Source organism: Leucopleurus acutus (assembly GCF_964270905.1).
Source record: "Leucopleurus acutus genome assembly, chromosome: 19".
Taxonomy (NCBI): domain Eukaryota; kingdom Metazoa; phylum Chordata; class Mammalia; order Artiodactyla; family Delphinidae; genus Leucopleurus; species Leucopleurus acutus.
In genome coordinates this window covers 44,998,321-45,025,828 of record NC_139161.1, presented here as the reverse complement: position 1 = coordinate 45,025,828, position 27,508 = coordinate 44,998,321, and the positions used below count along the sequence as shown (strand labels likewise).

Genomic DNA, 27,508 nt, shown 5'->3' with positions numbered 1-27,508 from the left:
GTGTGTCAGTCCACTTGAGGGCCGCTCCCCATCGCTCCCCATCGCTCCCCATCGCTCTCCTTCCGGAGCCACGCCTTCACTTCGCGCACGCAGCCGGTCGGCCCCACTGGATCGCGGGCGCCGGGCGGGGCGCGGCAGGGAGACAGCTGGCTGGCTGGCGGGCTGTGGGGGGGGGCGGGGCGCACGCGCGCCAACGCTTCCTCGCCCGGCGCCATCCCTGCGCGTGCTGCCGGTCGGCCCGCGGCGGCCCAGCTCGGAGCCGGCGGGGCGGGAGGGGCGCCCCGGCAGGGCGGGGGCCGGAGCCAGGCTGGGCCGGGGCCGGAATGCCCCTGTTCTTCTCTGCGCTGTTGGCCTTGCTGTTGGTTACGCTTAGCGCCCTCTTCTTAGGCCGGTGAGGGGATCCCGGCTACGGCGTGTGTGGGGGGGATGGCGGGAAGGGAAGGAAAAGAGACTGAGGGGTGGGCGCGCGCTGGAAAGAGGCGCGCGGGAGGGGGAGGGGTCTTGGGGGAGGTGGGCGGGCAGCGGAGGGGGAGGGGCCGAGGAGGGGGCGCGCAACGCGGGGAGGGGTCGAGCCGGGGCGTACGACCGGAGCTGGCGCGGAGGAACCGAGAGTGGGGGGAGACTGAGCAAGCGGGCGAGGCCTGAGAAGATGCTGAGATTGGGGAGCGGATAGGGGTGTGAATGAGGGGGGCCCCGGCTGGCTGGTTTTTCTTTCCCCATCCACATGCCCCTGAACGTCCCCTTCCCCGAGCGCGAAGGGCACCTGCAGCCTCGCCCTGGGGAGCCGGAACAGGTTTGGCTGCCCAGGGAGAGCGGCATTTGAGCCGGGCTGGTGTGAGCCCGCACTGCCTTCCCGCAGACACCTGTCTGGAGGGCGGAGAAGGAGACCTTTTGCGGGTTATGTGATGGCACATCTGGCACGGATGCCTGTACTTCGACTCCTGTTGGGGCCTCTTCTCTCTACCTCTGGGCTTCCTGAGTATTTGAGGGGTTGCTTTCTTTTGTCTCCAACTTAAAAGGTGGAGTTTAGTTCGGCTTGTTTCATCTGGGTGGAGGGGACACTCTGGGGCTAGGGTTCTGATCAGCGTGGCTGAATGTATGTGACAGAGTGGTGTTTTGGGAGACAGGAGGGTTGCCAAGAAGATCCACCTCCAGTTCATGTCCCTTTGCATGGCCTTCTAGGACCCGCAGGGGGTGAGGGAGGCAATTGGGAGAGGGTCCTATGAACTCACAAGGATTTTTCTGCAGGTGGCTTGTGGTCCGGTTGGCCACCAAGTGGTGTCAGCGGAAGCTGCAGGCAGAACTAAAGATTGGCTCCTTTTTTTGGATTCAAAATGTCAGTCTTAAGTTTCAGCAGCACCAGCAAACAGTGGTGAGTCCTAGGAAACTTCCTGGGAATGTATTTGGGTTGATCCAACTGAATTTCAACTTTTAATTTCCTTTTTTAAAATATTCTGGTGGCTTTCCTAGTTAACCCCGGCCTTGCCATCCCTTTGCCAAGATGATTTTAGAGCTAGTTTAGGAACACTGGAATTGATGCAAGTTCTTTTATAAATGCTTATAAGGCACAGGGTGTCCAGGGCATGTAAGAAAGATACAGAAGTAAAGCACAGAACAAAGATAACAGAAAGTAGAAGAGCTTACTGTTCTAATGTAAGAGGGGAAACAGGGCAACATATCCATAAAAGAGAAATACTAAACAAGTTCAATCAGTGTCATTAGAGGAACAGGATATAGTGCCGAGGAGAGAAGCTGGTGGAAATGGGATAGAGAATATTTAGTGGAAGGGCTATAGCACGTCCTCCTCTCCTTAGACCCCTTCCTATCTTGTCACGCTGCTCTTCGCTTGCCTAGCAGCTAGTGTACAAAGCTTCTTCCCACACTGTTTTAGGAAATTGATAGCCTGTGGATTTCCAGCAAACTCCTTAGCCATGATCTGCCGTGAGTACCCTATCACCTCACTCTCCTCCTGGGGAATATTTTGGGATTGTGGTTTGCAAAATGAGATTCTGTTACAGAGGCCTCACAGCCCAAGGAGGGAAGTGGGTTCTTGCTGATGTCTCTGGATTAGCCTTGAAGCTATTGTTTTGTGGGACAGATATTGATAACTACTATGAGACTATCTTCCATGATTTGAGCTACATTTTTAGGGAGGATGGGAAGGTGAATGTGAGGGAGGGGAAGAGACTGCTATGGAAGGGATGGACATGATGGCAGTGAGATTTCTCTTCTGGGCAGACACTACGTGGCCTTGTGCTTCGGTGAAGTACGTATCAGAACAGACCTACAGAAGGTCTCTGGCCTGTTTGCCCCATTCTCCCAGAGCACTGGGGTGCACCAAAAGGAGCTGTCCTTCAGCCCATCCTTATTGAAGATCTTCTGCCAGGTGAGACTACTTTCCCACTTTGCTGGACTGAAGTAGGAATGGCTGGCTGTGGAGTCATGGGTGGATTTTTTTTTGCTGTATTTGAGGCATAATACTAAGAGCTGCCTCTTATTCTTTTTCCACTGGAAAGGAAGGACGTTGCCTTGATGTTAATTATCGTTCATTTTTGCATCTTTTTTTCAGCTGTTCTCCATTCATGTAGATTCTATAAACATCATGGTTCTCAAGGTGGCTACTTCTGAATCCTTGTGGCATATTCAGATCAGAGATAGCAGTTTTCTTTTGGATAGTGATGGGAAGAGGTAAGTACTGGGTAGAAGGTTTGCTAGTCCCTTTCTTGCCTTATAGTTGTTTTAGGGTGGGTGGATGTCAGGGCTTTCTTATCAAGGTGTCAGGTTCTCATTCTGTGTAATTTGAGGAGAGAGTAAGATTAAGCACTTAATGCTTGCCTTGTGCCTTCCAGCCCACAAAGCCTGATTGAAGGTAAATGGTGAGGAAAGGGGCCAAGTGCTGTTAATCTTTTTCCTTTCCCAGGCTGAAATGTGAGGTGAGCCTAAGTCAGATCAACAGCAAAGTTCTAAAGAGTGGCCAGTTGGTGAGTATGCCATGGTCATTCAGATGCCTTGTTTTCTTCTGGGCATGAGGTATGAAGGAGCTTAGGGCTTACATTCCAGATTCTGTGTGCTATGGGGTTCCCTCAAGGATGTGTTCCAGATCACAGCATTTTGATCCCAAGCTCCCTACGCGTTCACACCTTAGAGGAGTATCTTCCCTATAGGAGAACACCTGTCTAGCGGAGCTCTCACTTACCCTAAAGCTGTGTCTAGAGGTGGGCATCAGAAGCCGGCAGCTGAAGGCGATCACTGTGGATGTGTGGACACTCCATGCTGAACTGCATGAGGGCCTCTTCCATAGTCAGCTGCTGCGCCAGGGCCCAGGCCTGGCATCCAAGCCTGTTCCCTGTTCAGGTAAAGCCCCAGTCAGTGAGCTTCTTAGCTTCCCTGTTCTCGGGTTATTTTGGAAGTAGAAAAGAAATAGTGGTCTCACCACTTGTTCAGGTGTAATTTGTTAGTGCCTTGGCCTTTGACCCTGGCCTTTGAGGATAGCTAGAGGAAATAGGGCATTTGCTTGTGGTGCGTGAAAGAACTAACATTTAGTGGGTAATTATCATGAATTAGACCTGTACTTTGTGTTTTGTGTATGTTCCTGTACTAACTCCTTAACATTTCACAAATGAGGAAACTGAAGCCTAGGAAGATTAGATAGGTTACTTGACTGAGATCACCTAGCTAGTCAGTAGTGAAAATGGGGTTTAGATTATTTGGCCTGAAAGTCCATATTCTTTTCATTGTAACAACCTGCTTTCCATACTGTTTTTTAGACTCTGGGGAAGGAAGTACAGCAAGTCCCTGGATCTCTGGGATCTTTGCGTTATGACCTAAGATTGGGTGTTTGCTTAGCCTACTTTATATGGGAGGATTTGGCCAAAGAGGGCACAGCGTGTTGGGAGACTTGAGTGTTAAGGATTGATGGCTCTTGTCTTATTCATTCATGTTTTCAGAGGTGATAGAGAACTTGGCTGAGCCAACTCTGCCTGGCCTGTACCTCCTTCAGCAGCTGCCAGACCAAATCAAGGTGAAGATGGAGATCACAAGTGTGGTGCTGTCCATGAATAGTCAAAAGAGGTGAGATCTCTCCTGACAGAAGTGTGGAGAGAGATAGTCGGAGCTATGTGCTGGGGTCTCCATAACCAGCCTAGTAGCTGCACTGAGCTTGTCTGAGGGGATAAAGGGAGTAGGAATAGCATCCCACATATTTCTAAGCCAGAGTCTGTCTCTGGTCCAGGCACCTCAATTGGACACTGAAGCTGCTGCATTTCCTGTACCACCGTGATGAGGATCAGCTGCCCCTTCGAAGCTTCACAGCAAACTCTGATATGGCACAGATGAGCACTGAACTCCTTCTGAAAGGTCCATGGGTGGGGATACTGGTACTGAGAGAGAATGGGAGGACCAGACACACTCTTCCCCAATGCCCCACTTGGTCTTCTTAATTTAATATCACTGTAACCGAGGAAGGGGAGGTGGCAGCATACTGAAAGAAAATAGTGTTGGTGACCTGTTCATCTCCTTGCCTGCCTCTTACTCTCTCCTAGTCTTACCTCTTGCCCTCCCAGTGTTTCCTTCTGATCTGCCCTTTGCCCTTACAGATGGGTTGTTGCTGTCCCAGAGCCGCCAGCGCATTGTCTGCCTCAACTCCCTCAAAGCTAGTGTGCAGGTGTGTTGACCAAGAATCATTCCTTTTCTTCTTTCTCTGTGCATCGTCACATCATGAGCTAATGAAATTAAACCTAAGCCCACAGTTCTGGTGTTCTTATTTCCAGGTGACCACCATTGACCTCGCAGCCTCCCTGGTTCTGAACACTTGTATTATTCATTACCGGCATCTGGAATTCTCTCACTGGCTGCACATGCTAGCCCTGGAGACCCAAGAGTCTAGTTCATCTGTTATTAAGCAAACGAAAAAAAGGTCAGTGTAATCTTTTTCAGCCACCATTTTATCAGGTGGATTCCTGGATTTTTTGGTCTAAAGTGGCATTTTGTGTTAAATATGTATATGATTGATCTTTTTATTTTTTATTTTTGGCTGCGTTGGGTCTTTGCTGCGCTTGAGCTTTCTCTAGTTGCGGCGAGTGGCGGCTACTCTTTGTTGTGGTGTGCGGGCTTCTCATTGCGGTGGCTTCTCTTGTTGCGGAGCACGGGCTCTAGGCGCACGGGCTTCAGTAGTTGTGGTGCGTGGGCTTATTTGCTCTGTGGCATGTAGGATCTTCGTGGACCAGGGCTCGAACCCGTGTCCCCTGCATTGGCAGGCGGATTCTTAACCACTGTGCCACCAGGGAAGTCCCTGATTGTTTGAGCTTTTTAAATCTCAGTTTCAGTAGCTCAGACTCGGTAGCAAACCTATTTTATATATCTTCCCTGTTAGACTAGACTCTGGTGGTAGAATGGCATCCTCTTTGCTTTTATGTCCTCAATGCCCAGCACAGTTCCTTGTTATACGAAATGAACATTTGTTGAACTGAATTTAAATGATAACAGTATCTCGTCTGCCTTAGATTATAAGGTGACAGATCATGTCAGCTGTGCCATGACTCTGTGTAGTACTTGCATTGTGTTGCATAGAGAACTTAAGGTCAGTTCGGAAGCGATGCTTTTGATTGTAGTAAGTTAAATCATAAGATATACTGATTTCATCACATTCGATCTACGAAAATGGCAGTTTCATCTGGTTCAACCTAATAAGTCTCTGGATTATCACTGGGAGTGGGAGCAAACTGATGAATTCAGTCTGTTTTTTTCTAGTTGCCTCCCATCCTGAGAATCACAACAAAACTCACCCTGTCTTTTGAGAGATTCAGGAATCTGTTACATAGTAGGAAGTTGCAATTCTTTCCTTATCAAACAGTGATGTCTTATCCCTATGCAGAACCTTCCCTCAAATCCTGGCTCCTATCATCTTTAGCACCTCCATCTCCAATGTCAACGTTTCCATTCAGCTTGGAGATACACCACCCTTTGCCTTGGGATTCAATTCCATCTCTCTGGGTAAGGCTGTGCAATGGAAGAGGAACAAGAATCTGTTCATTAGTGGAGCTCGGCCCAATTGATGGCCACTGTGGCTCCAAAGAACTCCTCTCTCCCACCTTCTTTTTTCAGATTACCAACACCTGAGACCACAAAGTATCCATCAGCGGGGTGTCCTGACTGTGGACCACCTCTGCTGGCGGGTGGGCAGTGACTCCCACATTCAGCGGGCACCCCACCCACCCAATATGCATGTTTGGGGTGAGGCGCTTGTCCTGGACTCCTTCACACTACAGGTAGGTGGGGACTTTGGTGAATAGTAGCCGGTGAAGTTTCCTCATCCTACCATGCTTTAGAGCACTGAGCATCTTTTTTTGGCAGCAGACGATGCATCAGTGCGTTACAGAACTGTGTGTTGGCATGCTTCTGATGGAGTCCTTCTGCTTCTTTTCTAGGGTAGCTATAACCAGCCTCTGGGCCTGTCCAGCACTCAGTCAGATACCCTGTTTCTTGATTGTACCATCCGAGGACTGCAGGTAGAAGTATCAGATACCTGTGCTCAGTGTCTTTCTCGGATATTGTCCTTGATGGGCCCACAATCTGGGAAGTCAGCTGTCTCTAGGGAATCTTCATTTGGGGAATCTGTGTCGTTACTGTGGAAGGTGGACTTGAAGGTGGAGGACATGAACTTGTTCACCCTTTCTGCCCTGGTCGGTAAGTGGGACAGGAAATCTGTACTGAAGTGGGTGGCTTGTAACCTAAGCAGATTATGCTGCTCCTTCTCACTTAATAAGACCAATTATATGAAAATTTTCTAAATTAGAGGCATGAAATGTTGGAAGGTCTTGCATAACTATTGGGCTTCTTGATGTTTCTTAAGGGTTTACAAATAGCAAGGTGCATGAGAAAAAGACAGCTTTGATATCTGATCAAGAGAATGAGATGCAGTTAGTTTTTTATTTCTTTGTGTATCTAGTTCTAGAGAGTAACTTGATATACCTCTGGGGAATTGGTAGGAGTTTGGGAACTTCTTTGGCCCTGCCAGATCTAGTTAGGTTAAAATGGGAGAGGAAAAACTTCCCTAAAACATGAGAAATGAGGTTAGGAAGGTGTGGGGAGTAAGGATAGCTAGAGTGAAAGGAATAAGGAAGGAGGGAGAGTGAGGACTAAAGTTGCTATTTGAGAGCTGAGAACCAAGCCTGACATGGCTTCTGGATGTTAGGTGCTTCAGAGATCCGACTGGACACACTGACCGTCCTGGGAAGTGCTGAAACCTCCACCGTGGGTGTTCAAGGACTTGTGCTTGCGCTGGTGAAGTCGGTCACAGAGAAGATGCAACCCTGTTGTAAGGCTCCTGACATCCCCACTCCAGTGCTCAGCCTCTCCATGCTCTCCATCACCTATCACAGCAGCATCCGCTCTCTAGAGGTAATGCTTCTGTGGGGAGGTGGAGTCAGGTTGTTTTTTTCCTAGGCTTAGAGCATTTTCCAGTCTTGAGTCATGTTGTGAAACTCACCTATGAGAAATATAACACCTCGTGTTGGGTGTTGGGTGTTCGTAGCTGCGTGCGGGCTTTCTCTAGTTGTGGTGAGCGGAGGCTACTCTTCGTTTCAGTGCGTGGGCTTCTTATTGCAGTGGCTTCTCTCGTTGTGGAGCACGGGCTCTAGGCGCGTGGACTTCAGTAGTTGTGGCATGCGGCCTCAGGAGTTGTGGCTCATAGGCTCTAGAGCACAGGCTTAGTAGTTGTAGCACACGGGCTTAGTTGCTCCGCTGCACGTGGGATCTTCCCAGACCAGGGATTGAACTCATGCCCCCTGCATTGGCAGGTGGATTCTCAACCACTGCACCACCAGGGAAGCCCTTGTTCTGTACATTTTTATCTGTTAATGTGGAATTTAAAATATATATAAAACTAGAGAGAACATACGAACTTTCATGCATCCATATCCAGCCTCAATGATTACCAACTTACGACCAACTTCATTTAGCTAAACTCTGAGCAGTCATCCCTGCCTTCTTCTCTGGGATTATTTTGAAGCAGAAACCAGACATATAATTTCAAGTGTAAAGATTTCAGTGCATATATCTGAAAAATATAGGGCTTTTAAAGGTCACGATCTGGTATCATTTTACTGAAGCACTCAGCTCATCAAAAGACTGGAAGAGATCTGAAGATGGGGGCACTGGAAAGTTTTGAGAGGCTTCCCAATATCTTTCTCCTCAGAGTATCAGACAGATGTAAGGCCCTCTTGAGGGGAGAGTGGGATATGTTCCTGTTCATCAGACTTCAGCTTCCTTTGGAAACTGAAGAGTTTCCTTTTCAGAGATTGGAACTCAAAGGAATTTTTTTGTCTTGGGATTTAAATTTTCTCTGCTTAACTATTGAGAATTGACTTTGTTTTTCAAGCTGACAAGGTCTTTACTCCCTTCTTTGAGGCATACTTTCCCACAGGTCAGTTGCTATATTAGCTTGTGTGACCAGTACTCTTTATACGTTTTAAGAATTAAGTCAAGGTGCAATCAATGCGTGAAACATTTTCCAGTTGGTTGTTGCAATGGTTATTTTACAGAGTGTGGTTGTTATAGAAAGATAACTCATGAGCAGAAACATAAAGCCAAATAACTTATTGAGTACATGTGTATATACTGGATGTACTGTGGTAGATACCAGAATTAAAATATGTGGCCTTGGGACTTCTCTGGAAGTCCAGTGGTTAAGACTTCACCTTCCAATGCAGGGGGTGTGGGTTTGATCCCTGGTCGGGGAGCTAAGATCCCACATGCCTTACAGCCAAAAAACCAAAACATAAAACAGAAGCAGTATTGTAATAAATTCAATAAAGACTTTAAAAATGGTCCACATCCAAAAAAAAATGTTAAAAAAAAATAATAAAATACATGGCCTCTACTCTCAGACAATTTAGAATCCAGTTGAGGAGGACTTAAAAAGTGTAAGTGGGGCTTCCCTGGTGGCGCAGTGGTTGAGAGTCCGCCTGCCGATGCAGGCGACACGGGTTCGTGCCTCGGTCCAGGAAGATCCCACATGCCGCAGAGCGGCTAGGCCCGTGAGCCATGGCCGCTGAGCCTGCGCGTCCAGAGCCTGTGCTCCGCAACGGGAGAGGCCACAACAGTGAGAGGCCCGCGTACCGCAAAAAAAAAAAAAAAAAAAAAAAAAAAAAAAAAGTGTAAGTGCTTGTAAGTATAAGTTAAGAACTGTTAGCTCAGTTTATTAGTGCAAAGAGGAGCAAAACAAGGGGGTAATTAATGTGATGACTCAGGAGAGACTTCTGAGTGGAGATGGTTCTTGAGCCAGGTGTGTCTCTTGTGTTCTGGGACATTGTAATTGATAGATCCTTTTCTCTTGCTCTCTAAAGGTTCAGTGTGGTGCAGGGCTGACCTTACTCTGGAGCCCTCCAGATCACATGTACCTGTACCAGCATATCCTGGCCACCCTGCAGTGCCGAGACCTACTAAGAGCCACTCTGTTTCCTGAGACTGTTCCACTTGTTGCACTAGAGACTCCAGAGACTGCCTGTGAGCCAGAAGGCTGTCCCCCTGAGCCCTCTCCCCCAAAGCGGCTGCTAAACCTGACTCTAGAGGTGAGCACAGCTAAGCTGACAGCTTTTGTAGCTGAGGACAGGTTCATTACCCTGGCTGCAGAGAGTGTGTCTCTGAGCCGGCACGGGGGTTCACTGCAGGCTTACTGCCCAGAGCTGGCTGCTGGGTTCGATGGCAATAGCATCTTCAACTTCAAGGAGGTGGAGGTGCAGCTGCTGCCTGAGCTGGAGGAGATGATCCTCCACCGGAACCCCTTCCCTGTGCTGCAGACCCTCCGGAACCGTGTTTGGCTCCTCTCCCTGGGTTCAGTCTCAGTGGAGTTTCCTTATCAGTATGATTTTTCTCGAACTCTGGATGAGGCTGTGGGAGTTCAGAAATGGCTGAAGGGACTGCATGGAGGAACTCGTTCTCAGGCTTCTCCAAGCTCTGCCCACCTCCCACCTGATCTACTCTTGAAGGTTCAGCACTTCTCATGGGTTTTCCTGGATGATATTTTTGAGGTGAAACTTCGTGATAACTATGAACTGATGAAGGATGAAAGTAAGGAGAGTGCCAAAAGGCTGCAGTTGCTGGATGCCAAAGTGGCTGCTCTTCGGAAGCAGCATGGGGAGTTATTGCCTGCCCGCAAAATTGAGGAGCTCTATGCCTCTTTGGAGCATAAAAACATCGAAATCTACATCCAGCGCTCCCGTCGTCTCTATGGCAACACACCCATGCGCCGGGCACTGCTCACTTGGAGCCTGGCAGGGCTAGAGCTGGTGGCTCTGGCAGATGCCTCCTTCCACGGGCCTGAGCGTGTGGTAGAGCAGGTTCGAGAGCTTGATCCAGGCAGCCCTTTTCCTGCAGAAGGGGTAGATCTTGTCATTCAGTGGTGTCGTATGCTCAAGTGCAGTGTCAAGACATTTCTGGGTAAGTAGTACTTCCCTATTTGCAGGGCCTAGTGTTTGCCCTTGTCCAGGGAGCTCTTTGAGTGATTACAGAGGAGCTCAGTTATATTGGGAAATGTGGCTGTTTTGGGGTGGGTGGAGTGGGATGGGTAGACTCCTCTTCCCTTTCTTTGTTCCTGAATTTCACCCTGAAACCGCTTGGCTAAACACAAAGGTACTAACACAGTCATCTTCAGGGTTAGTGCGGCTCTTGGATCTCAGTGTTATTCCCGTCACTGTCTGCTCAGGGTCTCCGTGCACTTTTTCAGTCTTGCTGCTGACTGCCAACTCTTATTCTCTCAGTTGATCTTGTAAAATATCAATAGATGGGTAAAAATAGTAGCGAGGGGGAAAGTGCCCGAGAGTGCTAAGACAGTTTCCTGAGTAGCTGGTGTGTATCCTCCCTATAATAACAGTTCGGATAAGAGACTATCCCCGGTACTTGTTTGAGATCCGTGACTGGCGGCTGATGGGTCGACTTGTGGGCACCGAGCAGAGTGGTCAGCCTTGCTCGCGTCGGCGTCAAATCCTGCACTTGGGGCTTCCATGGGGTAACGTGGCAGTGGAGAGGAACATGCCCCCACTCAAGTTCTATCACGACTTTCACTGTGAGTAGAGGAGGGCAAATGATTTGACTGAGATGTTGGTGATGGCTGGGGTGGGAGATGAGCTGAGGCCTTTCTGGAGTGAAGGGAGAAGGGAGGGATGAAGTTGTATAGCAGGCTGTGCCCTTTGCTCCTCTACCCCAGCGGAAATCTTCCAGTACACAGTGGTATGGGGCCCGTGTTGGGATCCAGCCTGGACACTGATTGGCCAGTCTGTGGACCTCTTGACCAAGCCCTCAGCTGACCCCAGCCCACCCTTGCCCTGGTGGGACAAGAGCCGTCTTCTGTTCCATGGGGACTGGCACATGGACATTGAACAGGCAAACCTGCACCAGCTGGCTACTGAGGTGAGGGGTCCAGAGGAACTGTTTTCTTATTAGGATGGTATGGTTGGGGCTTGTACAGCACATGGGGGAAGAGAGAAAGGTACTGATTTGGGAGGTGAAGGTGATATGTTTATTCATATCTGACCAAGTTTTTGGGGTGGTTATAGGATCCATACAACACAACTGAAAATATGCACTGGGAGTGGAACCAGCTGTCTTTTCATTGGAAACCTGGTCAGTTTGTGTTCAAGGGTGACTTGGATGTCAACGTGAGAACAGCCTCTAAGTGAGTGGGGTGATAGATGGGGCCTCAACAGGGTGTGGGACTCAGGGTGGGGGGAGAGGGGAAGAGCCGAGGGGCTGCAAGTGACCAGGGCACTAAGGGCCAGGGCTCTGTTGTGAGCCAGGTATGATGACTGCTGCTTCCTTCACCTGCCTGACCTCTGCATGACACTGGACCTGCAGTGGCTATGTCATGGGAACCCCCATGATCACCATGGTGTCACTCTACGGGCCCCAGAGTTCCTGCCTGAGGTGCCCTTGGGCCAGCTTCACGACTCCTACCGGGCCTTTCGCTCTGAGAACCTCAATCTCTCCATCAAGATGGATCTGACTCGGCACAGTGGAAGTGAGGCTTGGATCTGGGGCAGCGGGGAGGAAGGGCTTGGGAGGATGAACTTTAGACACCAAGGACTTCAGCTGACCCTCTGGAGAGGGGATAGGAAAAGAGCAAAGGAGGGTTTGGGTCAAGATGTTTTTTTGGAAGAGGATTGGTGAAAGTAGGGAGCTTTGAAAGGAGAGGGTGTTGGGGATATTGAGTGTGAGGCTTGAGTGCTGTTTGGGTTTTTAAATCTCTAAAACCTGAAGCTAGGGAAGGATTTAGCTTCGTCTCTGTGTTTTAACCACAGCTAGGAAATGTCTGTCGTTTCTTTTGCAGCAATATCCCAGCCCCGAATTCTGCTGTATAGTAGCACCCTGCGCTGGATGCAGAACTTCTGGGCAACTTGGACTAGTGTCACAAGGCCTATTTGTAGGGGAAAGCTCTTCAATAACCTGAAACCCAGCAAGAAGAAACTTGGCCAGCACTACAAGCAGCTTTCCTATACTGCACTCTTTCCCCAGCTGCAGGTCAGCTTTGACGGTGCTGCTGACATCTGCAGTTCTGTTCCCCTTCTCTAGTTTTCTTGTTTTCTCTTACTGGGTCTCTGAATCGTCTCTCTGATGCCATCCTTCATTCAGTGTTATGCTCTCTTGTTGCCAGGTGCATTATTGGGCCTCATTCGCCCAGCAACGTGGCATCCAAATTGAGTGCAGTCAGGGCCACGTCTTCACTCGGGGAACTCAGCGGCTTATACCTCAAGGTAAGATCAAAGGTTCCCACCACTTGTCCTTGCCTATTCCTTGTCCTCTTTCTCAGTTCCCTTCCCTCCTCTTTCTGTCCCACACTGTTCTGTACTGGTTTGCATGGGCTCTGTATGCCTCTTTTTCTCAGCGGGCACAGTGATGCGGCGCCTCATCTCTGACTGGAGTGTGACCCAGATGGTTAGTGACTTAAGTCAGGTGACTGTTTACCTGATGGCCTCGCCCACTGAAGAGAATGCTGACCACTGCCTTGATCCTTTGGTAACAAAGACCCACCTACTGAGCCTGTCCTCCCTTACCTACCAACGGCACAGCAATCGCACAGCTGAGGAGGTACCGCCTGACACATTCTCTTTACTGCCTCATCTGTATCAGTAGGTGTCTTAGTCGGCTCACGCTTCCATAACAAAATACCATAAACTGAGTGGCTTAAACAACAGAAATTTCTCACACTTCTGGAGGCTGGGCAGTCCAAAATCAGGTGCCAGCATGGTCCTGGTGAGGACCAGGTTCCTCCAGTGAGGGCTCTCTTTCTGGCTTGCAGATGGCTGCCTTCTCACTGTGACCTCACCTGGCAGGAAAAGCAGGAAGCTTTCTTATGTCTCTTCTTATGATGACACTAATCCTGTCATGAGGGCCCCACCCTCATGACCTCATCTAAACCTAATTACTCCTAAAGGCCCTATCTCCAGATACCGTCACATTGGGGATTATGGCCTCAACATACGAATTTGGTGTGGGTACACAATTCAGTCCATAGCAGTAGGTTTCAGGCTAAGTCCCTGGTGATGTTCCTAAACTACACTCTAATTATATATGTTGTTACTTTATGATGCATTCACTAGTATCAGCATCCCTCTTTTTGAAAATTCCTTTCTTTCCCTCTCCTTGTAAAGATAGTCTCTTGCTCTTCAGGAAATAGAGTGAAACTTTTTGCTTCTAGTGCCTTATTTGGTGGTCCCCCCACCCCCACACACACAATTAAGGAAGAATTTTAGTTGAAATTCTGAGTCATTTAAAATACAGTGGATATAGTCAGAGTGTAATCTAGTGCACACACTAAGACCACTTAGGTTTTCTTTCTCTAGGGTTGTCTTGTATCCCTCAGAACAGGTCTGTTACTCAACAAGCATGTGGTCTAGGAGGAATGTTGGGAATTTCCATGCTACTCTGAGGTTCTTTTCCTGTTTCTTAGGAGCTCTCTACTCGAGTTGGGGATCCTGCTTTTCACACACATCAGCTGCACTTGGTAGATTTACGGGCTTCTTGGACAACCACCAATCGGGACATTGCCTTTGGTTTATATGATGGCTACAAAAAGGCAGCTGTACTCAAACGTAATCTCTCTACTGAGGCTCTGAAGGGGTTAAAGATTGATCCCCAGATGCCAGCCAAAAAGCCAAAGCAGAGTGTCCCGACCAGCGCCCCAGCCCCACCTCCTGTCAACACTCCCAGCTTTAGTGGACAGCCTGATAAGGCGTCTTCAGGAGGTAAGCTGGGAGAGACGAGACTCCATAGGGTTAGGTTTAGAATATGTATGTGGGCTCGGACAGGAGTTTGAGAAGGACTAAATTATGACTGGTTCGATCTGTGTGTAAAGATGAAACTTGTTTTTCCATATTAGGCCACCTAAGTCTTATATAGCAGTGATGGGGGGCATTAAAGGGTCTGGTCCATGGGACTTCCCTGGCGCTCCAGTGGTTAAGACTCCACGCTTCCACTGCAGGGGACACGGGTTCAGTCCCTGGTTGGGGAACTAAGATCCCACATGCTGCGCTGTGTGGCCAAAAAAAAAAAAAATTGTCTGGTCCTTTGGCGAGGAGAAGAGGATCAGGAAGGAGTGATGACTTACAATGACTAGGGAAAAGAAACAAAGGATTAGAGAATTGTTTTGTGTTTTGATGAATTAATTTGTTCAGTCAATAAGTGTTTATGGAGTACTTAATAGGCACAGAGCACTGTGCTGGGTTTAGTGAGAGATACAGAATATATGATATTTTACTTGACTCAACCAGTTTATCGTCTCTGGATGAGCTAAGATTAGTTCATTCATTCACTGACTCAATCACTCCAATTCATTCATAGATTCACTTTTTAGCTTTACTGAGGGTTTATAATGTACCAGACATGACCGTAGACATTAGGGATGTAAAGATGAGGGGGAAGCTCTGAAACTAAGAGTCATGAGGGACTTCCCTGGTGCTCCAGTGGTTAAGACTCTGTGTTTCCACTGCAGGAGGCACGGGTTCGATCCCTGATCAGGGAACTACGATCCTGCATGCTGTGCAGCACAGTTGGGGGTGTGTGTGGGGAGAGTCATGAAGACGCTTTATAAGAATGTTCAAGAAGAAAGTATTTAAATCAGCATAGGGAAGTCTAGAAAGGCTTCACAGAGAAGATAATATAATTGAGATGGGTCTTAAAAGATGAGTAAGAGTTTGATAGACAAAGAAAGAAAAGAGGGCGTTTTAGGGAGAGGGAACAACAAGTACAGAGGAATGCAAGTTCATGGTGAATTTAAGAACAAGGTGAAAAATGATAAATGCCGCTAGAGAGAAATTAAAGAATATGTGAGCTGTTCTTGACTGTAGTGAAGGAGGGACTATAATCAGAGAAGGGTTTATTGAGGAAGTAGCATTTGAGCTGGACTTTGAAGGCTTAGTATGGTTTGAACATGTGGAAATGAGGAGCAAGGGCATTAAAAGCAAAGGGAACATCCTGAAAAGGAGTGGAGTTGGTCAAGCTCAATGTGTTCAGAGCAGAGTGAACAGTCTGTTTGGGTTGGCATAGAGTATAGCTACAGGTGAAGATGCTGGAAGGGAAAACTGCAGGTAGACCATCAAAAATACAAGGCTAAGGAGTTTTTGTTCTTTATTCAGTAAACAGTGGTGAACTACTGAAGGTTTTTGAATAGAGGTGTGTCATTAGAATCTTACTTTTAGGAAGATAAATCTGGCAATGGAAAGACGACTGGAAAGAAACTGGAGGTGGGGGAGACAAATTAGGAAGCTATTATGGTGTCTCAGCAAGAGGAAAGGAGAGCCTGAATTAGGTAGAGGCAGTGGGAACAGAGATGAGGGGATGAATAGAAATGTTATTATGTGTGTAAGAGATTTGGCAGCTGGTTGGAAGAGGGAGTTAAAATAGGGATAAAGTGATAATGATTGAGGCTTTGAGCCTGGTGACTGGCCTGATGGTAACTAGGAGAGCCAGAGGCTAATAAACAGGTTTGGGGAGGTATAGGTTTGTTAAGTGCATATTTGGACATGCTAAGTTTGTGGTGTAAGTAGTACCTCTAGGTAATGTCTAAAAAACAGGTGGAAATGAGGATCTAAAAGCTTAGGGCTAGAGGTAGAGACTTAGGAGTTTCAGCATAGAACTAAGAGTTAATGCCAAGGAGATAATAGTTGCTTACTGTGTGGCACGTACCCTGCGAAATACTTTATGTATTATTATTCCATTTAATTCTCTCAACAACCATATTAGATAGTTAGTGTTATTTTACACACGAGGAAACTGAGACAGAGGTTAAAGCAAGCAAGGTTACAATCAAGTAACTGGCAGAGATAGGATCTTGAACATAGGCAGACTAGTCTAATTCTGTGCTCTTAACCACAACACTGTTGGACAAACTCTTTAGAAAAAAGAAAAGGGAACAGGCCAAGGACAGACCTTAGGGGATATACTTATCTCTAAAACCTGGGAGAAGGCAGAGGATCTAAAGTCATAATCAGAGAAAGCAGTAGAGCTAGAACAGTGACACTGATGGCAAGGGAGTGGTTTATGTGGAAAGGAGTGGTCAACAAACAAATAGCATTTAAAACAATATGAAATGAAAAGGAGAAGGAACAAAATGGAAGGAAAAAAGATCCTAGAGTAATTCAGAGGTGGATATGCCTAAGAGAAAGGATTGCTACCACTTAGATAGCATTTCTAAGTCTCTCTTGGGAATCTGTTACTTTTATTAAAATTGAAGGAAAGTGAAATGACAACTCTTACCCAGGGGTCAAGGGGTGGAGTGGGCTGGGCTGGAGTTGCAGGTTGGGGAGAATACATTCTAGAGAAATTGAAGGAAGATCAGTTTGGCCCTGGATGTGTTCTCTATCCCTTTGACTCTGTGGCTTTTCCCCCACTTCATATTTCTCTGCCAGGTGCCTACATGTTGCAGAAGCTGATTGAAGAGACAGATAGGTTTGTAGTGTTCACAGAAGAGGAGTCAGGTGTGAGTGACCAGTTGTGTGGCATTGCTGCCTGCCAGACGGATGACATATATAACCGAAACTGCCTTATTGAACTGGTCAACTGCCAGGTACCTTCTCTTTACTAGAGCACCTAAAGATAGGGCTAGATCATAGTCATATGTGTTTACCTTCTCCCACCTCTAAATAAGAATAGGTGGGTAGAGCTCCAAAAAATTGTTCTAACAGGTATCATGGATAATCACTTCCATTACTAAAAACCAGTAGCGTGCACTCAGTAAGCCAGAATTAGACCCAGCTGCAGTCATTGGTACAGGCCCTTTCACTAACCTTCCATATTCTTTGTGGCCCTGGTGCTGTGACTCTGCTTCTGTCTCTGGCGTAGATGGTTCTTCGTGGAGCGGAGACAGAAGGCTGTGTCATTGTGTCAGCTGCCAAAGCCCAGCTGCTGCAGTGCCAACACCATCCAGCCTGGTATGGTGACACATTGAAGCAAAAGACATCCTGGACTTGCCTACTGGATGGCATGCAGTACTTTGCCACCACTGAAAGCAGCCCCACTGAGCAGGATGGCCGACAGCTCTGGTTAGAGGTTAGTCAGCAGGGCTGGGAAGGCCCGTTGTATCTCCAGTTTTCCATAGTTGGCCCCTTTCGCCAAAATAGTTTGCAAGATCCTTGACAGTACCTGTTGCTACCAGGTTGGCAGAATAATGAGGCTGATGATAACACTTGAATGTAGAAACTGTTGGCAGTCTCTGGCCTGTGATCTGTGAACACATAGTGCTTTTTCTGTTTTTTAAATCTCATACTATTCTATTTCATTGCAAGGGAGATTCTCATTTCCCTACATGAGAATAAAATGGGTTAGAACTTTTTTATTTTTGAGATTGCTGACCCCTATTAATAAGATCACACTAATCAGCAGGCAGCCGAAAAAACAGGCAGTAAGTCAGAATTTTAGATAAGCTCTCTATCTGCCCTTTCTCTCATCTCTCTGATGAAGATGATTGGTCATTTCAGCAAATCGGTAAGGTTGAGTAGAAAGACTGCTTGTCTAGGAGGCAGGTTATTATGTGAGTTCTGATTTCACCTTTGCTGTTTTAGTAGCCATGAGCCCTTGAGAAGTCACCTTTATTTGTAAAATTGAGTTAATACTTCACTCTCAGAAAACTATTGAAAGGATCAAATGAGAACGTACTTTGAAAAATACAAAGCTTCATTCAGATGGAAAGTAGTCTTATTTGTTTTTTTAAATTTATTTATTATTTATTTTTGGCTGTGTTGGGTCTTTGTTGCTGCGCGCGGGCTTTCTTTAGTTGCGGTGAGTGCGGGCTTCTCATTGTGGTGGCTTCTCTTGTTGCGGAGCACGGGCTCTAGGCGCGCGGTCTTAGTAGTTGTGGTTTGCGGGCTCTAGAGCACAGGCTCAGTAGTTGTGGTGCACGGGCTTAGTTGCTCTGCGGCATGTGGGATCTTCCCAGACCAGGGCTCGAACCCGAGTCCCCTGCATTGGCAGGCGGATTCTTAACCTCTGCGCCACCAGGGAAGTCCCAGTTTTATTCTTTTAAGTCAGTATGTTTGAGGAAGTCTTAGTGTATGTCAAGATAATGTGTTTGTTAGAAGGTGAGATTGTGAGCAGTTGGCAGGGACTAAGCTATAAATTTTCTTTTCAGCATCTTGGTAAAACTAAATTTGTACTATAATTTCTGTGATATAATTGCATCAGATTTATTGGGAGATCTAATGGTTATGAGACCTAGCCAATATTCTGCATTGTGGTTACTTATTTAACAGGTGTTAAGTGTCCACATTGTGCTGGGCATGGTACATTCAGATGAGTTACTGGATGCAGCTACATCCGATTAGGACCAATGTGAATACTTCATTTTTCATTCTACTCAATGGGGATAAAGCTAATCCCTCTTCCCTCCTCCCTGGCTGGTACTTCTTACTCCAATGACCTTAAGGCTCAACCCCAAGTATAAGTTATATGAGTTATATAAGTAATAAGCATTTAATCAGATGTCAAGCCAAGTAAGGGTCAGGTTGTTGGTAATATGAAAGGTCCTGCTGGTATATTACAGTTGTAGTTCAGGCAAGCAGTACCCTTTACCAGTAGTCTCAGGAGATAGGCACAGAAGGTGGTAACTACTCACGCAAAGATAGGCAGGATGAACTATGGAAGATCTGACATTTTCTGGGCCTCTGCTTCTTTTAGGCATGCGTTCTTTTGCAAGTGAACTCGTTTTTTCTCAGGCTGTGATATTAGCATTAGAGTGGAATGTCCTTGGCTTAGGTGGGAAAGACTTTGATCTTGCCTTTCCTATATGAATTTTTTTGTGACTTGACAGATTGTTTATGTTCTTCTCATATCACTCATTCTATTCACTTTGACTTCAGCGTGGCAGAGAGTGTCAAAAGAATTCAGTTCCCTTCCCCCATGGCAACAGTGTCACAATGGTCTGAAGACAGAAAACAGCAAGAACACAAACACACGAATACCAAAATGGGTGGGAAGTCATTGGTTTCGATGAATTTTTTTTGCCCATGACATGATTTGATTTTTTTCCATTTTTGAAAATTGTGATAACATATACATAGTATAAAATTTATAAACATTTAAAAAAAAAAGAAAAGAAAAAAGGGACTTTCCTGGCGGTCCAGTGGTTAAGACTCCATGCTTCCACTGCAGGGGGCAAGGGTTCCATCCCTGGTTGGGGAACGAAGATCCTGCATCCCACGCAGCGTGGCCAAAACGAAAGAAATAAACTTAACATAAAACTTATCATCCTAACCATTTTAAGTGTACAGTTTAGTGGTATTAAGTACATTCATAATGTACAACCATCACCACCATTCATCTCTGAAACTATTTTTATCTTGAAAAACAAACTATACCCATTAAGCAGTAACTCCCCACTTCCCCTTTCCCCCAGGTCCTGGCAGTCACCATTCTATTTTCTCTCTCTGTGATTTTGACTACTCTTAAATACCTCTCTTTTATATATATATATAAATTTTAGGTGTCTCATATAAGTGGAATCATATATATTTGTCCTTTTGTGACTGGCTTATTCACTTAGTATAATGCCTTCAAGGTTCACCCATGTTGTAGCATGTGTTAGAATTTCCTTCCTTTTTAAACCTGAATTCCATTGTATGTAGATACCACATTTTGCTTCTCCGTTCATCCACTGATGGACACTTGGGATACTTCCATATTTTTAGCTATTGTGAATAATGCTGTTATGAATATGGGAGTACAAATTTCTCTTTGAGACCTTCCTTTCAATTCTTTTGGGTATATAACCAGAAGTGGAATTGCTGGATTATACAGCAATTCTGTTTTTAATTTTTTTGAGGAAATTCCACAGTGGCTGTATCATTTTACTTATCAACAGTGCACAGAGTTCCAATTTCTGCACATCCTTGCCTTATTTTCTAATTTTTTTTGGTAGCCATCCTAATGGGTGTGAGGTGGGACATGATTTGGTTTTAACCTAGCTTGTATTTTTCTGGCCTGAGGCCTGGCAAAACGTGCATGTAACTCAGTTGGGTTTGGAGAATTGGGTGGTTTGGGTCAGGAGAGAGGGACATATGTCCTTTACCCTGGGAGATTCTTCAAGCTATTCCAGGCAGTGAAAATCTAGATAGTGTTAAACTTGTATAGTGGATATAATGGAGATATATAATGGAGCTTGTGCAGGACAAGCTACTGGTCCCCCAGGAGTTAAAGGTGCCTGTATCCCTGTCTTCAGGTAAAGAATATTGAGGAGCACCGGCAGCGTAGTCTGGACTCTGTGCAGGAGCTGATGGAGAGCGGGCAGGCAGTGGGAGGCATGGTTACCACTACCACAGGTCAGTTCTCACCTCTTCCCCCATTATGTGGTTAGGAGCAGACATGCATCCTTAAGGGGCCTCATTTCCTTACCTGTTTGTAAGATTAATATACGTGGAGTAGGACCACTTTGTGTTAGGCTATGTTGAAAGCAAGTGTCTGGAGTTCCCTAGACATCACGCATAGCTGGGAGGCTCTCACAATACCTCTTCTGAGAATGTCTTTCTCTTATCTCTTTCCTACCTCTTCGCAGATTGGAACCAGCCAGCTGAGGCGCAACAAGCCCAGCAAGTCCAGCGGATCATTTCACGCTGCAGCTGCCGAATGTACTATATTAGTTACAGCCATGACATTGATCCTGAGCTGGCAACTCAGATTAAGCCACCTGAGGTTCATGAGAACCAGGAAAAGGAAGATCTCCTAAAGAAGCAGGAAGGTATTCAGGCTTTGAAAGGCTTTTAGGAGGGGACTAGGGAACTTGTGAAAGCAGTTATTTCCTTAGTGGTTTTGAGGCAGAAGTGTTACTAAGAGTCCCAGTGTGCCTAGGGCATTAACATTTCACTTTGCTTTACATTTTTAAAGTTCTGTTAGGAGAGAATAGAACTGGTATAAATGGGGGACTTCCCTGGCGATCCAGTGGTTAAGATTCCACACTTGCACTGCAAGGGGTGCGGGTTGGATCCCTGGCTGGGGAACTAAGATCCCACATGCTGCGAGGGTGAGGCACGGCCAAAAAAAAAAAAAAAAAAAAACTTACTGGAATGAATGGATATTGTTTGACTCTGAAATAAGCACATGTTTCTACCCATGAGCATATCTCACCAAGACCTTTTATGGGGTTAAGTAACATTAGTGGTTCTAGATATGGGTTAGGAGATGGGGTAGACATTTAGGGAGAAACTGAGTCTCTTATTTAGCTGCTAACAATTACCTAGGGGCTGTGGATACCTTCACCCTCATCCACCATGAGCTGGAAATCTCCACAAACCCGGCTCAGTATGCCATGATCCTGGATATCGTCAACAACCTGCTGCTCCATGTAGAACCCAAGCGGAAGGTGAGTATGGGCCCTTATAGAATGCCAGTTAGTCTCACAGGAATCACCAGACCTTGTGCTTTATTTGGGGTCCAGTAAGAAAAGCCATGCTTCAGACTGAAAAAGGGCTTTGTGGTTAGTACATCCTCTTTTAGTCAGCAGCAGCAGTTGAAATTTTAGTTATTTAGGAAAGGTCTGAGTGTCCCTAAGACTGTAGAGGTGTTTACTTGTTTTTCTTGGTCAGTTCTTTACTCAGTCACTTACATACCTCTGTAAACAAACTACTTTCCACTTCCCACCTCTACCCCTACCCTGTGGGACTGGCTCATTGTAAAATCCACATTGTCAAATCTTCTGCATTGGCTCACCCCTTACTCTCACTAATGGTGAGAGAGAAAGTTGAGCTTTCCAGAAGAGATCATCATTTCTTGTTCCTTTCTCTGTTTTACTTTACTACAAGACTTGTCTATTGTTCATTTCCTTTTGCATTCCTTTAGGAGCATAGTGAGAAGAAGCAGCGGGTCAGGTTCCAGCTTGAGATCTCTAGCAATCCTGAGGAGCAGCGCAGCAGCATATTACACCTACAGGAGGCTGTGCGGCAGCATGTGGCCCAGATACGGCAGCTGGAGAAGCAGATGTATTCTATCATGAAGGTAGTCTCCCGGGCAATCTGAGGACAGGGAAGTCTCCTAGGACAAGGGAAATCTCTCAGTTTCTCCTTATCTGGCTCCCTAGTCTTTGCAGGATGACAGCAAGAATGAGAACCTGCTTGACCTGAACCAGAAGCTTCAGTTGCAGCTAAACCAGGAGAAGGCCAATCTACAGCTGGAAAGTGAAGAGCTTAACATCCTCATCAGGTGCCACAGCATTCTTTCCATGCCCTTTTCCAGTGCCCCAGCTGGAGTCGATTTCTTTTGCCTGTGTTCTGATAAGTCTTTAGATCTAGTGTGTATTATCAAAGGCTGATGTAGTAGATTCAGGCACCTTTTCCTGAATGAGTCTTGTTGGACTTGGCCAACAGGTTGAGAACAGGAGAGCCCTTTCTTAGGATCCTTACTAGAGTACCTCCGCGGAAAGGAGAAAAACAGGTAGTTCGGAAAGATCATTTTTGTTGCCTTGATACTGTGCAACTAAACTAAAAATAAAATGTCTTGAAGTTGATCAGTAAGGAACACAATTGCAGATACAATCATAGGGGTTACTAGTAGGAACAGACTACTTTTTCAAGAAGCTGTAGAACTAAAGTTGGGATTTGTGCTCCCATGGCCCAGGGTTTGAGGAGCAACAAATCCAGTGAAAAAATTTAGGGAATAGCTGTTCTAGAATAGGTCCATCTCTGGGTTTACCTCCTGCATCATTCTAGGGCATTCCGCCCCACCCTTAACCCAAATGCTGTTGCCCTTATTGGCTTTGACCCTCCTATCCATTTATAGGTGTTTTAAGGATTTCCAATTGCAGCAGGCCAACAAGATGGAGCTGCGAAAGCAGCAAGAAGATGTGAGTGTGGTCCGCCGCACCGAGTTCTACTTTGCTCAGGCACGATGGCGCTTGACAGAGGAAGATGGACAGCTGGGAATTGCTGAACTGGAGCTGCAGCGGTTCCTCTACAGCAAGGTATTGGGTATATACAGTCACACAAAGACAGCTGTATTGAGAGGCATTGACCTTTCTCAGGAGTCTTAACTCACAAAAAGAGATAAACAAAAAGGGACTGATTATTATATGACTGTTAATGATGGTATTAATGGTTATTAATAATGATAGAAACATGAGCAGAGAGTGCCGCTCACACACATTTGCTTGTAATATTAAATAATATATAGATGAGCTTGATCAAATGCTTCCCTCATTGAATAAGGTTATCCCTAGAAATGTGGCTCAGAGGGAAGTAATCTTCCAAGTCCAGCTTAGAATAGAATCATTAATTCTATATTGGCATTCAGCTTTCCTGCAGTTACCCATGGCGTGGAGGACAGGACATTATTCATTATTCTTCCAACCCCCCAGGGCCATTTGGAAATAAGTCGAGGCCAGTTTTGAATGTCACAGTGACTGGAAAGTACTGCAGGCACTTAGTGCCCTGGCCATGAAAACAAATGATATATGTAGCAGTACTCTAGCAAGCTCCTGAGAAAAGCTTATTATAGTGGTTTGGGGGTGGGGGTGGGGGAATCTGTCTTTATAGGTGAATAAATCTGATGACACAGCAGAACATCTTCTGGAGTTGGGCTGGTTCACTATGAACAACCTCCTCCCCAATGCTGTCTATAAGGTAAGTCTTATTTCCCTATTCCTAGCCCATTCCCATGCTTCCTAACACTGGGCATTTGCAGTGACCCTTCCACATAAACCTACTATGGGAAACAATGGGATCTGAGATGGTGGAATCTTGCCCAGCTTAGCAAGACCATTGCTTCGTCTCTCCTCTGCAGAGGATTTGTGGGTTGATTTATTACTCTTTATTCTACAGGTAGTCCTGCGGCCCCAGAGCTCCTGCCAGTCTGGGCGACAGCTAGCCCTTCGCCTCTTCAGCAAAGTCCGGCCCCCCGTTGGGGGTATTTCTGTTAAGGAGCACTTTGAGGTTAGTAAACAGTCCTTTGGGGACCCAGGAACAAAAGGCAGTTAAAAACTATCTGTACGTTGTTATGTTAGGGGTAGGTAAACAGAGGGATGATGTCTGAGCTTAATTGCTTCTTCAGCCTTTTTCCTCTTTAGGTAAATGTGGTGCCTCTCACCATCCAGCTGACACACCAGTTCTTTCATAGAATAATGGGCTTTTTCTTTCCTGGACGAAGTGTGGAAGATGACGAGGTTGGTGATGAAGAAGATAAGTCCAAACTGGTGACTACTGGTGAGAACTTTAATGGTGGAGCTCCAGAAGACTGAGGTAGCAGCCCCAGAGACAGCTGAAGCTTCAGCAAGAGGACAACAGCTAGTGTACTTGCTTTTTTATAGGAATACCAGTGGTGAAGCCTCGGCAACTGATTGCAACAGATGACGCAGCACCACTGGGCCCTGGGAAGGGTGTGGCACAGGGCTTGAATCGGAGTTCTGGGGTCAGAAGGTCATTTCGCAAAGCACCTGAGGTATCAGACATGCCCCTGATGATAGAAAAATGGGAGAGTCTTGGGGTACACTGTTTGGCCTGGCTGGGGATTTCTTTCTGTTTCCTTTGAGTCTATTCCAGGGGTGAAAGGAGATGGAGATGTTTGGGGTCCTGAGTTTCTTGTGATGGCTTCAGGGGCACACTCTTCTTTCCTTTCTTTCCTAGCACCCTGTGGATGATATTGACAAGATGAAAGAGCGAGCTGCCATGAACAACTCCTTCATCTACATAAAGATCCCACAGGTTCCACTGTGCGTCAGCTACAAGGTCTGCCCTTCCCCAGCACTTTTTAAATTTCATTTATTTATTTATTTATTTTTGGCTGTGTTGGGTCTTTGTTTTTGTGTGAGGGCTTTCTCTAGTTGTGGCGAGCGGGGGCCACTCTTCATTGTGGTGCGCGGGCCTCTCACTGTCGTGGCCTCTCCTGTTGCGGAGCACAGGCTCCAGACGTGCAGGCTCAGTAGTTGTGGCTCACGGGCCTAGTTGCTCCACGGCATGTGGGATCTTCCCAGACCAGGGCTCGAACCCGTGTCCCCTGCATTGGCAGGCAGATTCTCAACCACTGCGCCACCAGGGAAGCGCCCCCAGCACTTTTTAGAACAGTGTGGGAACGGCACCGCATAAGATCAGAGATTAAAAACAGAGATAGTTCAGCTTGTGAAGCTTGTCTGTGGGTGATAAATCTATTCCCTCTGCTGCCCTCAGGAATCAGTACCAGACTGAGATAAGGGGAAATAGGTATCTGTAGGTTGCTGCTGCAGGAAGGTACTAGACTTGGACTCAAGTACTGGCTTGGACTAAAACTGGCAGCTGATATATTTTTTTCTCTTCTCTTCCCTCCCCCTCCTGCAGGGTGAGAAGAACAGTGTGGACTGGGGCGACCTTAACCTGGTGCTGCCCTGTCTGGAGTACCACAACAACACATGGACATGGCTAGACTTTGCCATGGCTGTCAAGAGGGACAGCCGCAAAGCCCTGGTTGCCCAGGTATCCCGGCAGAATTCATGGCTGTTTGGTTAGCAGGGGCTGGCAAGCAGATCCTCTGCTCAGGAGCATTTCATTGTAAGATGCATGTATTAACAAGCAGCCTTGGGAAAGGGGCAGGTGAATGAAGTGAGTGACTTTTATCTCTGTCCTCTCCATGACTTTGCTCAGATGGTTAAACTGAATGTTTACTGACTGCTGTATATATGTTAACTACTGTTGATTTTTCGGGAAGTGAGGGCTGGCACAACTTCATGTTTAGAGTGGGTTCTAATAGACTGTAAGCTTCTTGAAAGCAGAGATCATTTTATAATTTGAATTGCCCCATTGTGCCTTCATGTAAGTTTGATAAATCTTTACTGACTTGGTCCACTTGATTTATTTTGCCTGTCTCATTAATATTTACCTTCCCTTTTACTCCTCTCTAACCTATCAGGTAATTAAAGAGAAGCTAAGGCTGAAGCCTGCAGCAGGGTCTGAAGTCCGGGGAAAGCTGGAAACTAAATCGGACCTCAACGTGCAGCAGCAGGAAGAGGAGGAGAAAGCCCGGCTCCTCATCGGTTTAAGTGTGGGCAACAAGAATCCTGGGAAGAAGTCCATCTTTGGCAGGCGCAAGTGATCCGGCAATTCAAGAGAGGCTGCAGTACAGGATCTGACTCTGGCTCAGGCCACAGGGACTTGTGGGGTGGGAGGTGCTTCCCTTCATCCATTAGGATTTGTGGGGGTCAGGAGCCCACAGGGTACTGTGGATAGAGGCGCTGCTCTTTAGCAGCTGGCCTGTTCCTTGCAGAACATGGTGGATAATAATTCTGAGTTCTACCTCACACTGATCAGCAGGCCCAGGGCCAGAGAGGCATCAAGAGAGCAAGGCCCAGGGAATGGCCCCACGGCTAGTATCTGGTTCCCTTGGGTTCAACTGAAAGGGTGGGGGGACAGCTCTGATCAAGTGTGATAAATTTTTATAAATAGACACATATAAAAAATATATATATATTTGTAAGTGTAACTGCTCTCCCTCTGTGCCAGAAAGTGGAGGGGAGGGGCTGATCTTCTGTTCCTCATTCCACTGCCTTGTATGAAAGAGGTATTAGTGCTGTGGGGGGAATCAGCCCCTCCCCAATCTGTGCCAAGCTCACTTGGGAGAATGGCAGTAGGAGACACAGCTGGCTATGGGTCCCTCTCCCTGGGGTATCCCCTGAAAAATGGTAAAAAAAAAAAAAAATCATTTAAAGAGAAAAAATATATTTTAAATTTGATGCTGGTTTTTTTTTTTTAATTGTATTGAGTGCATGGTTTCAGCCTGTATCCTTTTCTCCCCATCAGTCCAAGACACCTAGCTGCCACCCTAATGAGGGTGGCTTCTTCCCTCCTGCCTGAAGCTGTGTCACAGATACTTCCCAGCTCTGATGTGACATTGGTCCCATGCTGATAGGTCTCTGCACATTTTAGTCCTGGCTATAAGCCATTCTTAACCAGGGGCGATAGCATTTGGGGATAAGGGTGAGGTTTGGCTGCATCACTTGCATCTCTGGTCATGAACAACAAGGGAAAGAGGCGGGGCTCATGTGTAATGCAGCATCAGGGGAGGAACTGCTTATGTA

General features: G+C 46.6%; 1 protein-coding gene across 2 annotated transcripts; it reads left to right on the top strand.

Moving 5' to 3' along the window:
- Positions 1–305: 305 nt before the first annotated feature.
- BLTP2 (bridge-like lipid transfer protein family member 2) lies at positions 306–27,107 on the top strand. 2 transcript variants are annotated; one of them, XM_082860732.1, is made up of 39 exons: positions 306–391; positions 1,249–1,372; positions 1,892–1,941; positions 2,239–2,386; positions 2,570–2,688; positions 2,921–2,981; positions 3,165–3,354; positions 3,948–4,071; positions 4,232–4,356; positions 4,596–4,663; positions 4,770–4,915; positions 5,873–5,991; positions 6,103–6,266; positions 6,426–6,684; positions 7,193–7,398; positions 9,345–10,437; positions 10,871–11,062; positions 11,204–11,406; positions 11,553–11,671; positions 11,793–12,013; positions 12,323–12,513; positions 12,647–12,746; positions 12,878–13,080; positions 13,943–14,237; positions 16,899–17,056; positions 17,332–17,538; positions 20,702–20,801; positions 21,035–21,217; positions 21,717–21,838; positions 22,315–22,470; positions 22,562–22,674; positions 23,251–23,431; positions 24,003–24,089; positions 24,288–24,398; positions 24,533–24,668; positions 24,773–24,903; positions 25,089–25,190; positions 25,776–25,910; positions 26,344–27,107. In XM_082860732.1, exons 1-39 carry the CDS (start codon positions 324–326, stop codon positions 26,524–26,526), a joined length of 6,693 nt encoding a protein of 2,230 aa, XP_082716858.1. In that variant the 5' UTR covers positions 306–323; the 3' UTR covers positions 26,527–27,107. The 2 variants fall into 2 exon arrangements, with proteins under 2 accessions (XP_082716858.1, XP_082716857.1); XM_082860731.1 differs by having other exon boundaries at positions 22,553–22,674.
- Positions 27,108–27,508: the final 401 nt, after the last annotated feature.